Source organism: Apteryx rowi, unplaced genomic scaffold (assembly GCF_003343035.1).
Source record: "Apteryx rowi isolate R43461 unplaced genomic scaffold, aptRow1 scaffold_15, whole genome shotgun sequence".
Classification (NCBI taxonomy): Eukaryota; Metazoa; Chordata; class Aves; order Apterygiformes; family Apterygidae; genus Apteryx; species Apteryx rowi.
In genome coordinates, this window is record NW_020447752.1 from 4,580,742 (window position 1) to 4,596,320 (window position 15,579).

General features: G+C 34.8%; 1 protein-coding gene across 15 annotated transcripts in view; it reads left to right on the top strand.

The window, feature by feature from the left end:
- Window positions 1-15,579, top strand: part of SFSWAP (splicing factor SWAP) — a 54,524-nt gene that overhangs the window by 14,302 nt on the left and 24,643 nt on the right. For 13 of the 15 annotated variants that reach the window (XR_003252353.1, XR_003252352.1, XR_003252355.1 and 10 more), the window contains exons 8-13: window positions 3,104-3,341; window positions 3,687-3,818; window positions 4,195-4,288; window positions 6,616-6,793; window positions 10,128-10,382; window positions 14,646-14,836. Coding sequence is in view for 11 of the 15 variants with exons in the window: in XM_026058908.1 (XP_025914693.1) it covers window positions 3,104-3,341; window positions 3,687-3,818; window positions 4,195-4,288; window positions 6,616-6,793; window positions 10,128-10,382; window positions 14,646-14,836 (1,088 nt within the window). In the remaining 4 variants the exon portion in view is untranslated. The remainder of the gene's footprint in view (window positions 1-3,103; window positions 3,342-3,686; window positions 3,819-4,194; window positions 4,289-6,615; window positions 6,794-10,127; window positions 10,383-14,645; window positions 14,837-15,579) is intronic. The other 2 variants (XM_026058909.1, XM_026058911.1) reach the window with 1 other exon arrangement.

The window sequence follows — 15,579 nt, forward strand, 5'->3', positions numbered from 1 at the left end:
ACACTACAAAAACGCTGCAAAGATACAATTATATATATTGAAAGATCTCGATTAGGTGGTAAATCCAGGTTTTAGTATGATATTCTGCTCTAACGTTGGCAGTAGTTTTAAAGTGAAAAAATATTTAAATCTTTTATTATATGGTCAATTCATATAATTTTTCATCATTTCACCTTTCTTTTATTCTGTGCACTGGTACAATGTTACTCATGGAAAATAAAATTCAGGAAAACACAAGATTCAAATTTTAAAAATTGAACTTTAAAATGTATTTCTCATTACAATGCCTGAGCTGGAGGGCTACCTCTTAAGTTCCGTAGCCACAGAGGCTATTCTTTGTTTAATAAAATTGCTAGATATTTCAAGAAAGACTAAAAGTAGAATTAGTATGTCTCTAGAGTAATCAGAAAACTGAGGCGCATTACTTTCATGTCAGCCTTGGATCTGAATGAATATGATGCATAACTTCAAAGTAGAAGTTTATCATTTAATAGTAAAGTTTGCAGCTCCTCTTCTTGCCTTTATAACTCAACAGATCTTTATTCTACTGTCCTTACAGACAACTTATTCTTTGAATAAAGTCAATACTGCCATACAGGATTGCTTATGAAACTCACTTTAAGAGGATAATTCTTTATAATTTGAAGCATTGGTTAAGCTTTGCCTCCAGGGACATAAACTGTTCCTCTAAATACCTTGTGATATTTTTACCTAAATACTTTTTGTTTATACACCCTTATGTGGAAAATCTTTAGTATTACAAGACGTAACTGCTATGCAAAAGTGGTAGGCTAACTAGACCCTTATTAAATACTATGTTTTAATTAAAAAAAAAAAAAAGCCTTTGCACTCTCTACAAATGCGCATTTAGAATCTGACAAACCTCCAGTGTGGAAAACTTAATCAATTCAATTGTTCTTTGTCTTGGTGTTAAATTGCAAAACGTGTCTGGTTTTTGWGGTTTCAGTAAGTAGATGTATATTATCTAGTATATATAAATTACATGTATTTTTTGATACTGTGCAACTTTTGTGCTAAGTTAATGAGATCAGTGTTGATTTTGCGAAAAGGATCCAATTTGAGACATGCAAACTACTATTATTTCTCTGTCCTAAAATTATCTTGGAAATAATTAGTAATTCCCTTCCATTTTAAACTATTTTAATATATTTGCATGAAAAATGCTGCTTATAAATGTATGCAAAGAAAGTTAATGTTCAGCTTCAAGCTTTTATGGAAAGAGTAAAACTCTTACCCATGTTTAAAAAGAAAAATTTCTTGTAGTGTTTCTGTGATGTAATGTAAGGTGGTAAAGCTAATATGGTTAAATACAACTTGCACTTGCACGTGTCTTTTGTAACTCCTGATAATTCATCTAAACTAATGCAGTTTAAATAGAAGATTTTTCTCTCCATTTTTAAGAAGCACACAAAATTAGCAGGTTTTAGTGGCAATTTTCACTAGCAGTGTGTTTTATTAACCTTTTCTTTTGAAATAGCTGTTTTTCTGTTACTACAAAATAGATTAGCCATCACAGGACCAGGAAGCGATTAGGTTGTCTCTGCTAGAAAGCCTTGGTAGGGGGAGATGTGGTTAAAGTAAGAAGCCRCATTGGAGAGAATAAAATGAATGGCTAATCATGAAGCGCTTCAGTGCCTGGCTTGTGTATGTCCCTAATGGAAGGCTAAAAGGGGCACCAGATAAAATTAAAAAGCATCAAAGTTAAATATAGTACTTTGAAATACAAAATTATGGTRCTAACTGCAATGGCACATTACTGAAGTAAGCAGCTGTAGTCTTAAAGCAAGYTTATTTAAAAAAAAAAAAGGGCAACGTGAAATATGTGCCTTCTGACATCTGCTTGGACAGAAATTTAAGATGAACTTAAGTGACCCCAAATCTGAAACTTGACGTTTGACCCATCAAATGTAGAGGAAAAATTCACTGCCAATAAAATAGATTAAGGTTACCTAATAAGGTTATTCTTAAAAGTAAATTCTGTTCTGCTCATAATGAATACCAGTGACGTATGCAGCTATTTCTTCAGTGAAGAGTTTGTACTTAGATCATGAATGGAATAAAATATTGGCCACTGTGAATTTGTGTGGGGTTTTTTGGTGTGTGGGTGTGAAATATCCATAATTTTGTTATGACTGTAGCATATGTAAATTACCCGTTTTCCAACTCAGGTCAGCCAAACTACAGTTGTAACTCCTACAGAGGTAGTATAATTTAATGTTTTCTGTTATACCGAAAGAAAATCACCTCTAAGCTTTAAGTTTCTACGTTTTGTGAATGTGAATGACTACGTAGCTTCAGAGTTAATAGGCTACATCGTTTAATTTCTATTTAACTGGATATACTGTTTATGTAACTGGATATACAATCAACACAACTCTGATCCCAAAGCTTGTAATGCAAATGTGTTTACCAGTTAAGACAAGAATTACTTGAATGCTCAAAGCAAATTTTTATTAGCTTTATCTARAGCTGTTACTTCTATTTTCATCAGTGGTAGTAGCAAAGACTATTAATAAACCAGAACKTAGAACTAAGTATATATTTATTCTAATTTTCTGTTTTGAAAAACAATTTTGTTCCAATAGTGATACTATTGCTTTAATTAAACCACTAGTGATACTAGTATCTACTGGTTTAATTTCTCAAAGTTAGTTTTGAATCTGTGTGCGTTTCCTTCTTAGTGCATACACGATTTTAATTGAACTAAAATGCCTGAGGTGAATTAGTTTAGGAAGAATGATTTCATATGAAATGATTGGTTTTTGTAGGCCTTCTCTGGTTCACTTCTTTATTCATACCTATCTGGTTTTCATCTGATCCTCAGTAAGTACTGATTATGTCCTTTGATGTATGTATTTCTCACTCATTCTAAGTGCATTAATATGAACGTTTTTCTTTGAAAAATATTATTTATATATTCTTGTGTTAAAATGTGATGTGTGAATATAGAATCTAGATGTTTTTGTACTGATGCAATAATGTTTGGGKTTTTTTTCTAATTGGGTTTTTTTCTTCTAATTAAAATTTTGATATTAAATATGTTTTGGATTTTTTTTTGTTGTTTTTTTGTTGTTTTTCATAGCAACCGTGGCAGCCATGTATTATAGTTACTACATGCTACCTGACGGAACCTATTGCCTTGCGCCTCCGCCTCCAGGAATAGACGTTGCCACCTACTACAATGCATTGCCTGCGGGGGTGACTGTGTCAAGCACCACAGGGGTAGCAACAGTGCCTCCACCCCCTGGAACGACACCTCCGCCTCCCCCAGACACAACTGATAGCAGCAGTGGGTTGACTTCTACCACAACTTCTACAAGGTACCGCGTGTAATTGTGTAGATATGCTGCTTCAGTGAAGGGGACTCTTTCCTGCACTGCGATATGAAATGCTCAGTAACAATCTTATTACTCCTGGTTCCTTAGTAGTGTTCTTCAGTGTTTATACTGTTTYGATCACCTGGTTCCACTTTGGTTTTTGATATTATGCGTGGTTATTGTTACTCAGCTACTATGAACGTTTTGCTTGATGGAAAATTAGTAGCTGCTTTAACTGCGTAATGAACCCAGAGAGCAAACCTCTATTTAATGTTTACTTGTTAAAATGAGAGTCTGAAAGCTATTTATATTCTCTTTGTAAAAATGATGTACTTCTGATGTTTTCAGCACAATTGCTCCAGTGGTTGCCATTATACCTCCACCCCCAGATATCCAGCCTGTTATTGACAAGCTCGCCGAGTATGTTGCTAGGAATGGAATAAAATTTGAAACTAGTGTTCGTGCCAAGAATGATCTTAGGTAAGAGAAGGCATTATTTTAACTTTTGTTTTAATAGTTGGTAATAGTTAAGGGTTTCATTTTTAAATATATTAGCAGGGCACGCATATCTCAAAAAGGGGTGTACTAGCTTACTATCGTGTGTGTGTGTGTGTGTGTGTGTGTGTGTGAAATTCAGGGACCTATCTAAAGGTAACGTTAAAGCATTATTGCCCAGAACAATCAATGAAACAAAAATGTCTCTAGAAACCATGCTATGAATGTATGTTAGGCATAAGTTGTATTGCATCCAAACATTAAATAGCATTTCCTCTGCAGGAGATGGTTAGATGGTAAATGATTGTTTGTACTTACTGTGTTCATGTGCATTTTCACAAATTCAGTTTTCTCTTAACAGGTTTGAGTTTCTGCAGCCGTGGCACCAATATAATGCTTATTATGAATTTAAAAAACAGTTCTTCCTTCAAAAAGAGAGCAATGACAACTCTCAGGTACACAAATGTTTGTATATAGATATATTAAAAATGTATCGTAAATGGGAAAAGGAATTGTTTTTCTGGCATGTTACCATGAGACTTTTTAAAAATGGAACTCTTTGTATAAAGATGTTCATGGCTTGAATGCTTTTTTGTTGTTTTTGAATTTTGTTTTGCATTTTGGGGGGATATTGTAACCTCGTGGTTACGATATGAAATGGCAACCAGAGAAATTTCTGACATTCTACACAAGGGAATATATGCCTTGAGGAGGTCTAGAGCTTTCTAGGATTAGGGTTTTGTCCTTGGAATGGCTAGGTTTGGCTTTTTGACTGTCCCATCTTCTCACATGCCTCATGGTTCTTCATAAAATAGTAGCTAAACTACTTTTCTGACATGCTGCTTCTGAGGGAGGTTTTGTTATGGAGGAGTCCTGGCATGGCTGACAAGCAATATTGGAGCTTCAAAATCTYGTTTCAGTGTCCTACTTCCTTCACTACTTCTAGTCCAGGTTATTAGAAGATGATATCCAGACTTTGCATCCTTGTTTTTAAACCATTCTCACATTAGCTAATAGCACTAGAGTAGGTTTTTCTCTTACTGAAAATTACAGATAGCATCAGAAACACTTCATCTAGATCATCTTAACTTTTCATGGGGAAGAGCTGTTTTCTTTTTAGGCCTTAGGTCATTTGTCATCTTAAGGCTTAGATTGGAGGCTCAAGAATAATTACAAATAGACCTGACTTCTTTCGGTTTAACTCCTCAAAATAGCTTTCTGGAAAATGATGCAATTCACTACTAGTTAGTGTTTGGGACACTTCCCTTAATGAAAAATGTTTTGAAAACACTGCTTTTAAAGACAAGTTGTGGTAAATATGATAGATTATTCAGTTGCTGTGTTACATGCAAAATTGTCCTTTACCACAATGCTGACTGTTATACTAGAATTTTGTATTTGCAAATCAATGGGCTTGAATTCATAGTAGTTACATAATTAATAAGGACTTGTTAACATTTATTTTCTGGGGAAAAATGTACACAAACCAAAATGTAGTAATAAAGGATTTCTTTTACATGTTCAAATGAATATAGCTAAGAAGCAAGCAGAAACTGGTTTAAGTTCCTTGAGGTCTTGTGTAGCAATGCATGTTTTCCTACTGCATGGTTTTTGTAGATAATACTTTTTTTTTTAAATAATGATTTCAATATTATTTTTTTTACTTTAATAATGTAAGTATAGGCAACTACTGCAATTGATTGCTCTCCCTTTGGCCATTAAAATTAATAGGAAATTGGACTTTTGGCTTCAGTAAATTTAGGCTGAAGCCCTAGATTCCTTTGTGTTTTTCCTCTCTGAAGGTTTTCAGAAATTACTGCTGTTGGTCAGGGCACAGCTGCAGGGAGCAGTGAAAGGATCTCTTCAATACCAACATTCAGTATACTTAACAGCCGCCAGTTGGAAGCAACCAAACAACTTATTGAGAGGCTCATTTAAATGTTACATTATTTAATATGATACCCTGACTCACCTTTTAAATATTTTTAATGTTCTACAATATACGTCTTAATATTTTTGTAGTACAAGTTTAGAGCTCACCTAGAATCACAGAATCACAGAATCACTGAGGTTGGAAGGGACCTCTGGAGATCATCTAGTCCAACCCCCCTGCTCAAGCAGGGTCAAATGCTTGATATGGTCATGTAATAGTAGAACCAATAATAGTTTATGCTTCCAGTATCCTATTTGAAAATCCCCAAACATCTGTATTCTGTCAATTTAGTGCCACAAAAGCCATCAGTGGACCCATTGTTTCTCCGGCAGAAGATTGGAACAAATCAAACACTTCAACCTGTGGTCATCCCTGTAATAACTTGAGTTTGTAAAGAAAGTATTATGCAATTGTGTATTAGCAAAAATGTCATGAGCTTTCATTCTGCCACTATGAATTAACTTTAATGGATGTTGCTCTGAACCCTGAAGATCAAGACCTAGAAGAGTAGACCTTGGATATACTTTTTGGCCCTAATTTTAAAAATATTATTTTTAAAACAGTTGTTGGCAAAAGCAAACCAGCTGAAGAACATTTTCTTTCCTTTAAAATCACAACACATTCTTATTGCAGGTCTCTGTGTAACCTTTGGGTTTATATGGAACAGTGCAGTACTTAAAAGAAGCAAACTTTAACTTGTGACTGCATAGAATAGATTACTGATATACAATTAGCTGTTAATAATGTGATTTTTTTGAAGTGGCTGGAAGAATTGCAGCTCTACAGATACTGCAGCAATTCTGTCCTGAATTACCCAGTTCGTAACCTTGCCCTTTTCTGTTTGAAAAGGGAGTATCTTCATCTGAAGATGTTCCAGCGGATACTGCCTGTGATACTCCAAGTGAGACTCAATTTGCAGATGAACATACACCTGAAGATGCATCTGAACCAAGTGCTAAGGGAGTTCCAGGAACTAAAAAGGATGTTCCTCCTTCTAAAACTGTCAGTGATGGTAAACTGGTGAAAGGTATGTTGGCATGATTTGGACGCTAAAATATTTGTTGGAATATACTTTAAAAAAAAAAAAAAGTAAGGAAAGGAATTGCAGCATGTAGAAGAAATATTTTCAATACAAGCTTCAAAAAAGGACTGAAATAATTTGATTGCTTTCATATTTTTTTTATATCAGATCATATCAGGTGTTAACTGTCTGACAGAATAATTGTTTTATTTCAGTTTTGCACAAAGTTGAAGGCTTTCATCATTGGCCTTAATAGAATCTTATTTTTGTCATTAAGCCATTTAAAACTTGACTATTACAAGCTCCCTACAAGAAAGGAGATATTTCTTCTGAATAGAAGCTGTAGTCTTAGTGAAACTGTACGTTATGGAGGAAGTAGGCTAGGCATATTCCTTAGTTTCTCTTAGTTTCTCCGTCTTCCCATGTTGGAAGTTAGTCAGGCTGGAAAAAAGGTCCTTCTCTAAGTAGAATATTTTTCCTCTTGCAGTCTTAGCAGCAGAGGGACCAAGTGGGAGGATCCATTGGAAACCAATCAAGCAAGTCATATRACACACTAATATTGTCCTGAGTTTGAGAAAATATTATATATTTCCCAGAGCTGACTTCCTGGGCTGTCAGGAAATATATATCATTAATTTTCCTTTTTTCAGTAAAAAATAGAGACAAATCTTTTAAGTAGAACTAAAAGCAATTAAAGAAACAAAACAGGAAAAAACTAACTCTTGCCCTGCATTCCCATGGGTGGTTACTGCCTTCCAGCCAATTCGGTGGCTTTCTTAATTGCTGAAAAGTTTGCCTGCTCCCTGTGATCTGTGGGAAGTTCTTTTTGTTTTTCCCTGCTCCTCACTGCAGTTCCTTTCTCTCTGTGGGCTGCAGGCTCCAAGCTCTTTCCTGCAGTTTCCCGCTGCAGTTTCTTCTCTGGGCAGGCTGAGTAGCTTTCCCAGGGAAGGAGCAATCTCTCCTGTCTTCAAAGATTCCCTTTTAAGAGAATGTGACGTATAATAGAAAATGCAAATGCAATGATGTTTTTTGTTGTTAAGGTTACTAATAAATGGCAATGCAGAGTGCTGCTTTTTTTTTTTTTTTTTTTAGCTCACATATAGATTACGAAATGTAACCAAAACGTTGTTTCATGTCAGCCCTCTTCCTCTAAACTTATTCCCATTTCCTCTCTCTAATATGGTACAAATCCCAGTTTCTTGTAACCAAAATACAGTAGCTGGCTATAAGACAGACATAACATCTGTACCAGATTTTTTTCTTCTGCCTCTGAAGGCTTAAAAATCTCACTTATGATTTGTTTGGCCATATGAGAAAGCTGGAAAATCACTGTTGCTATTTGTTATCTTGTAATTCTTGGGTTCTTCCTTATTTCTAAGCCTATTTTCTATCCCCAGAATTACAAGTTGCAAAGCTCATTTTTCATAAACCTTGGTGTGTAAATTAATTATTGTATTTAAATTTTCCTAACTGAAAGCTTAGAGGATATATATGCAAAAGGCATTTTGAGAGAGAAGAAATATTGCAGCAGACCATATGGCAGTAGATTGCTATTGCTTGAGATGTGTGAGAAGTTCAGTCCTTTGTTCTTTAAAGTTGCATTTGGATAAACGGTTAACAGATTAATTCCATATTTTCCAGAAACTGCTTTTCAAAACTATTCCAAGGAAATTTCTTTGAGGGAAAAGGATTAGTTCAGAATTAAATGTAGTAATGTATTAGCTCTGCTTATTATTTTTGGAAAATCCACGAGTAAATCCTAGCTTGAAATGATCCACAATTTCCTTTTTACTGCAGCATTCTATTGTCTATATGCAGATGTTCTTCTTCCTTTGAATGTGCTGGGCTGAGTGCGTTGTGTTGCCTTTTTTGTTTGGGGGGGAACAGCAGCTGCTTGAAAGGAATAGGTGACCACCAATCTTGCCACAGCAAGACTGGCTAAGAAATACTTGTATTTGGGGAAAACTGCTTAGCTTTTGCATTTAGTTCTCCTATAATGAAATGCTGTTAACTCCCCAAAGTAATTAATTTTCATATAGATGGAAATAAGTCTTTAAGTACTGCTGTGTGAGCCTGACAAATGCTATCATTTTGCAAAACATCACATTTAGTGTGAAGGAAACGTAGGCAAGCATATCCAACACTGTCTCAGAAAGCAGCCTTGACGGAGTGCTCAGTGAGGAGAAACTGGGAAAATAGTTCCAACAAGAAAGAATTAAACGTGGAGAGGAAATACTGAAATCTTTTCTAGGATTTTCTTTTTGGCCTGAGATATCGGATTTCAATAAAAATAGAATTTTTAAAGGCATTATTTAATATGAGGAGATGTATCTTAAGGTTTATTATAGAGGTAATGTAGAGGTACTGGCAATGTAATGACAATGCGCGATACGATTAAGTATGCAAAACTATTGTCAACTATCTTCTGCCTCTTACAGCTTTATGAAATATTTTATCCTAGACTGGAGCATTTCTGGTTCATGCTTTAATCAAAGATCAATTCTTATGTAATTTGGGTGGAGGGGGGACCCTTAACTAATTTAGAATAAATGAATAAGCATTTTAACAACCATATGGTTGGCTCTAAAAAAGGACTTGCATTTAAAACATAGAATTTTAAAATTTGTGGCCAGCATTCCTTTTTCTCCTCCCCTCTAATACTTTGGTTTAACCAAGGGCTTATGTATCTGACTCGGTTGCATGATGAAAATTTCATAGGAGATTGACAAAAAAGAAGATTGTACAGTAGGGGTTCTCTGATCAATTTAATCATACCATTGCTATTTGAAAAAGAAAGGCACAAAATAGATCCAAATATTTACATATCCACAAATTCACAAGGTAAATTGCTACAGACTTCTTAAATGAGTCCAGAAGCTCAAATATGGTAAAAGTCATGTTGTTTCCGAAGAGCACAAGGTTTTTGTTGTTGTTGTTGTTGCTTTGCTTTTTTTTGCCTTTTTTTTTTTTTTTNCCTGAATCTGAAAGAGTAGATTGCTTATTTGGGGAAAGAAAAATTACTTAGACAAACACAATTTATTTGGGACAGAATATTAAATTGTTTTTATTTAACTTGAGAAAATGCAGTTCCTGAGGTGGTTTAGAGTATCTTTTTTCCTGCTTCTACTGAAGTATTAAAAAAGACTTAAACATTTGTTGTTAAGCAAAAAAACCTATTTCAGTCATGTCCTTTTTCCCTGAAGTAATTTGCATAACGTTAAGATGACTCAAGTGTTGTGTTTCCCCCTCCCCCTTATCTTTTCATGGTGTAGTCTTCATGAGTAATAGATAAAGTAAAAAAATTCAACCTGCTTTCTACTGTTGTCTAATGATGTGTAAGATCTTACCTGTTCATTCACAGCATCATTTGCTCCAATAAGCTTTGCAATCAAGGCCAAAGAAAATGACCTTCTTCCCTTGGAGAAAAACCGTGTTAAATTAGATGATGACAGTGACGAGGAGGAAGAAGAGGGCAAGGAAGGCCAAGAGAATGCTAATAGTGCTTCAAACCATACTCCAACTGTTATCGCTCCTTGTACTGCTGCTGAAGAGAAAAAACCTCAACTTACACAGGAGGAGTTGGAAGCTAAACAAGGTATCCARTGTTACACTGAAAGCAAAATGAAAGATTGAGTCCTTCAGGCAAACTGCAAAATTGTTGTGTGAATAAGTATGATGCTTCAGGTATTTTGAATCTTCACTATGTCATTTTAACAGGAATCAGCTCCCCTGGCAGTGCTTCCTGCTTATTTTTAAGAATGAAGTTTTCTTTGGTTGCTCAGCTAAAGTCAAACTGGATTTGAGTGCTTTGCCATAATGTATGGTCTTTTTGATATTCTTGTTTTGATTACAGCCTCTGAATAAAACACTAGACTTCTAGTTTCCAGATTGCATTAACACAGTCCAGAAAAAAGCATGCCCATTACTTGCTTTCCTTCCCAGAACAATGAAATGCTTCGAGCTATTTTTCAGCTATATAACCTGCCTGTATGCACTAATATCAACTCTTTACTGTTTTGTTCCTGTTATAATACAGTGCCTTTAAGTCTTTGGGTTTTTCTGTTACTGTGCTTATGCATGTAAGGGCAGAAGGGTATGTTTTATGAATTTGAATTAAATTTTCTTTTAAAGGGATCAAATTTCTCCCCCTTCATCCCCAAGGCTGTTTCACAGTAGAGATTGTTTATTAAAGTAAGGTGCTGTAAGTGTTTATCAGCTTAAAAACTTAATATTGCTCTTATATTTCTGTGGTGTATTCATAACTGTAATTTTTCATCTTTTAAACTTAGGGGGTTTTTTGCTCCTGWGTAGCAGTTCCATTTTAAACTTTGTGGTGCAGTGTGCTGTAGTGCACACATCTAATGCACATAGGAAATATTAAATATGATAAAAATGAAGTTTAAGATATAGTTAGAAAAAGCTGTGTGTGGGGRAAAAGTGTAATTCAACAAAAGTCATCTTGTTTGTGCACAGAACACAAATCTAGAAGTGTAAGATGAAAAAGGTTAGACAATTTTTGTTAGATGCATAGGTAAACAGATTGGTTTATTTTCTTTCTGTAATCACATAACAGTAAATGTTGCTTGAAACAATAGCGCACACTTTCTGAAGATTATCTAGAGCAGCTCTTTGTGTAAACGCTTTGAAGTGTGTATAAAGAGGACTGGGAAACATGAGGTGAGAATCAGAGCCATGAAAAGAGCAAAATGGAGAGTTGACATTGCTTCTTGCTTTAAGAAGCATGAAGAAAAAGTTGCTGAATTTACACTGCTACTTAAATAGTTTTCATAAATACTGTGGAAAAGGATAAGTATCCCACGTTTTTCAGGTTCAGGAGGTTTAGCTATAATGTAGGAAGAGGAGAAATTATTTGATGTCAGCAAGCTAGTTTCTGTGCTTTCTAATACAAGGGCACCAATCTATGAAAGTGTGTTTATTTTTACATAGTATGATGTTTAAAATGCCTTTTGGTATCTTTTTACATATAAGATTTTTCTTAATCTATTTCAAATCGTATGTCCATTTATCTTAACGTATTACGCATAGTGATCTAAGCATCTTTTCTGGAAGGTCTATTTTAAATGAAAATAATGTATCACCCTTAACCAGAATTTCAGAAACTGTATTTATTTCTCATGGATATTAAGGACTTACCAGAATGAATTCTGTTTGTCTATCCAGAAAGTTCCCAGATAAAAACTTAGTTACAATTTGTGAATGAAGAGGCTTCTAAAAACTCTCAGATAAGCGTATCATTTAATTAAAAAAAAACAAACTAACTATTATGTGAGAATGATCAAACAACCAAGTTTCTGCATTCATAATTAAGGATTTTTCTTTTGTTACATTAATAATGCAGTCAAAGATCACTTATCCATGAATATTAAAGAGAAATTAAGGTAACACATTTGCTTTTATGTACATTAAAAGATCACTAGTACATATTTTTATTTACAAACTAATAATTTTCCAAATAAGTTTTTTCAATGTAAATCTAAACAAAAATATTATTGTACATCAGAACTTGTTTTGCAAGCAGTAAAGAGTAACCATGTTCCCTTTTATGAAATCACTTTCCCATCTTAACCTCAGCTGATGATGAAACTTTAAGTTTACTGCATTTATATTTCTTTCATTTTGATGCATCAGGGAGACTGTTCAAGTCCTACATGTGCTATACAGGAATTTTCTTACAGAATTGCCAATGTTAAGAGATCTTCCAAAGTTTAAATTGGGGAATGACATTTACTGGTTGTGATTTGTTTTGGGGATAAAGTTGTGGGGATTTATGCGTTACTGTAAAGCCTTGTCTGTCTTGAAGGGAATGATTCAGTTCTTGTTAAATGTACAAATATTTGAAGTATTACTGCATTCAGTTGAAAATAGTAGAACAATGGCTACACCATTATAGAGCTAATGATGTCAAAATATAGATGTAGAATTAAGATTATTATTGTCATGCCTTAAAACTTTCTGATATCTTCTGGAGAGAAGATAGCTGTCGCACAATCCATTCAGTTCAACATGCAGTAGGTGAAATTTTTGTGAGATAAGGTGTTTTTGTTGTTTGTTGCACTTGTGCTAAAGTGAGCTGAAACCACACATTTGCAGATAAATTTTTATCATTTTGTTAATGAATATCAACATGATCTTTCAGTTAATGAAAGATAATTGTTGCAAACTTAACTGAATTAGTTTAATAAGAGCTCTAAAAGCCTRCTTTGTAGCCATGAAATATACTCCGGATATATCAATATCAGAGTATTGCATTTTGTGAGTTGAAAAAGTATATCCATTTTAGCTGTATTTTGGAAGCAATATGAGTTGCATTACACATTTAGTTGAGTAAATTGTAATTTATGTTTATCCATTTTTTATGTGTATTTGTATAATTACTGATAGAGACTTTTAAACCAGGTGTGTTGCATGGTTTAAATTTTTTTTCTCGCATGTTTGTTTATAAAAGTGTGTAGGCTGTGTTTTCCCCTCCCCCCCCCAAAGTATTTATTTAGAAAACTCATGTGATAGTCCACATTTTTCCAGAGTCAGGTGCATGCTCAGTGCCCAGATAATTCTATGCCTCTGCCATCCTTCCTCCTCTGAGAGTTTTCAGAGAGGCTTGTGGCTGGCACCTTGGAATTCCTCTGTAGCTGTGATTCTGTCCGTGCAAGAAAGTTTTAGAAGAGCAGGAAGAAGTGAATGTATGAATGGATTTTTACCTCTTAAAGATAAATAATAAATTCCTTAACAAACAGCTGAATTTAAGATCATGATCTGTATGCACTCCCAACAGTGTGTACGCACTGTTTCCATGTGTTTACAGAGGATGGACTTGGAATACTCAGGACTGTCCTATTAAATTCCATACTTATTAGATATTTCCACAGCGTTGGGATTCAGGTGGGATGTGTAAGAAGATCCAGAGAGGCACTGTGCAGATCTGGCATTAGAGACACTCTTCTGAAGATGAAACAAAATTCTTTCTGTTGATTCTTTCTCTTTCACGTGTGGTTGTTTTGGGAGAAATTAGCTAGGGAAAGGGCTGGAAGGGATTTCAGTTTCTGAAACCTCTTTGCAAGTACTGAACTTAAATTGGAGTAAACATATGACAAGTATCCATTTAGCAGAACTCTAACAAGGTAAAGCTGACAGCAGCATTTTTATGTTGCTGTTCTTGCACAGGCTGAGGTACGAGTTAATAGGGAAGAGTGGTGGTAAAATTGATTGTGTCCGAATATCCCTCTGCATCTTTTCTTTCTGAAGATGATCTTGCTCTTCTCTGTTAGTTAAGAATTTCTCAAGGCCTTAAAGGAACTGAAAAATATTGGGCCAAACTAGAAGGATATGGGGACTTGCTCACAAATGTTGCTATTTAGAAAAACTAATAACTTCCTAGAAAAAAGTTGGTGGTGGTTCCTTTTAAAAAGTAGTGTGGTCTGTACTAATGCTTGAAGTTGGCTTCTGGAGCTGTGTAAATTACTGTAGGACTAGATTGACAGCTGTGAGGATGAAAGCTTTTTATGTGGTGCCTAAAACAGTGGGGTGCTTTCTCATACTCTCAGTAGAGTTCAGTGGTGTTTGACTCATAAAACGCTACAATACAGACGCAGGAGCTGTAACTAGGACTTTCATGTCAGTTTTTTTAAACTTAGTCTTTAATGCTTGTCATCAAACAAGTGGTTTATCTGTAAATTAAGATGCTTGGAATTTTGTAATTTCAAGCTGATATGTCCYTGTTATGTCTTTGAATGGATGTCATAGAAGGACTTGTGAGGATTTGGGGGGAAAGGGGYGTTTTTAAGGAAATAAGTTGCTCAACAGTAATTCACTGTGAACTTAATGTTTAATTGTGTCTCAGCAAAACAGAAGCTAGAGGATAGACTAGCCGCTGCAGCAAGAGAGAAGCTTGCACAGGCCTCCAAAGAATCAAAAGAAAAGCAACTACAAGCAGAACGCAAAAGGAAAGCTGCGCTGTTCTTGCAGACCCTGAAAAATCCTCTGGCAGAAGCAGAAGTTGAGAAGATTGAAGAGAATTCCTTCAATGTCGAGGTAAGCAGGAAATAAGTTTCTCTTTACCATAAAGCTAGCAGTAAACTTATCTACAGAATGTGAATCTGACAGTATTTTATGAAGTTGACTGAAGAGATAAAAGCTTTTGCAAATGGAGAGAAATTTGAATTTAGAGAACTGTTAATCTTTTTCAGTTATCTTAGGTATTTCTCATATCAGTCAGTTACAGAATTGGTAGAGAAATATGTTGCACAATACAGAGGTCAGTTACAGAAAGTAAAACAAGCTTGTGAGTTTGTCTGCACTAGTGGTCCATGAATTAGAATGCTTTCCTTTGAAGGTTATTTGAATAGCTTTTTAACACTTACTTTTTTAATGTGTATTTTGGTGTGAGTAGACATCTTCAAGTTTAAAAACAATTCACAGACAATTGAACATTAAGACTTACTTTGCTACTGTTCTCAAGTTTTATTGTTTGATTTCATTATTACACTGGCATAAACCTGAGGTGAATAGTTAGTGAATTGATCCATACAGTTTAAAGCTTCCAGCTGGGACATCCTTAATCGAGAAGGTAAATACACAGGTGGGAGAAAACTGGACTATATAATGATTGTTCTTTGTCAACATTGTGTTAGATGACTAATGTAAATTCTTTAAAAGCTTAGAATGCTGGGATATTTTCTCTCTCCTTTAGACTCCAGTTTAGTAGGGGAGTTATAAAAGGCTTCATTTTAGTGTAAGGAGATGATTTAAAATAAAATTCTAAATTTACAGATAGT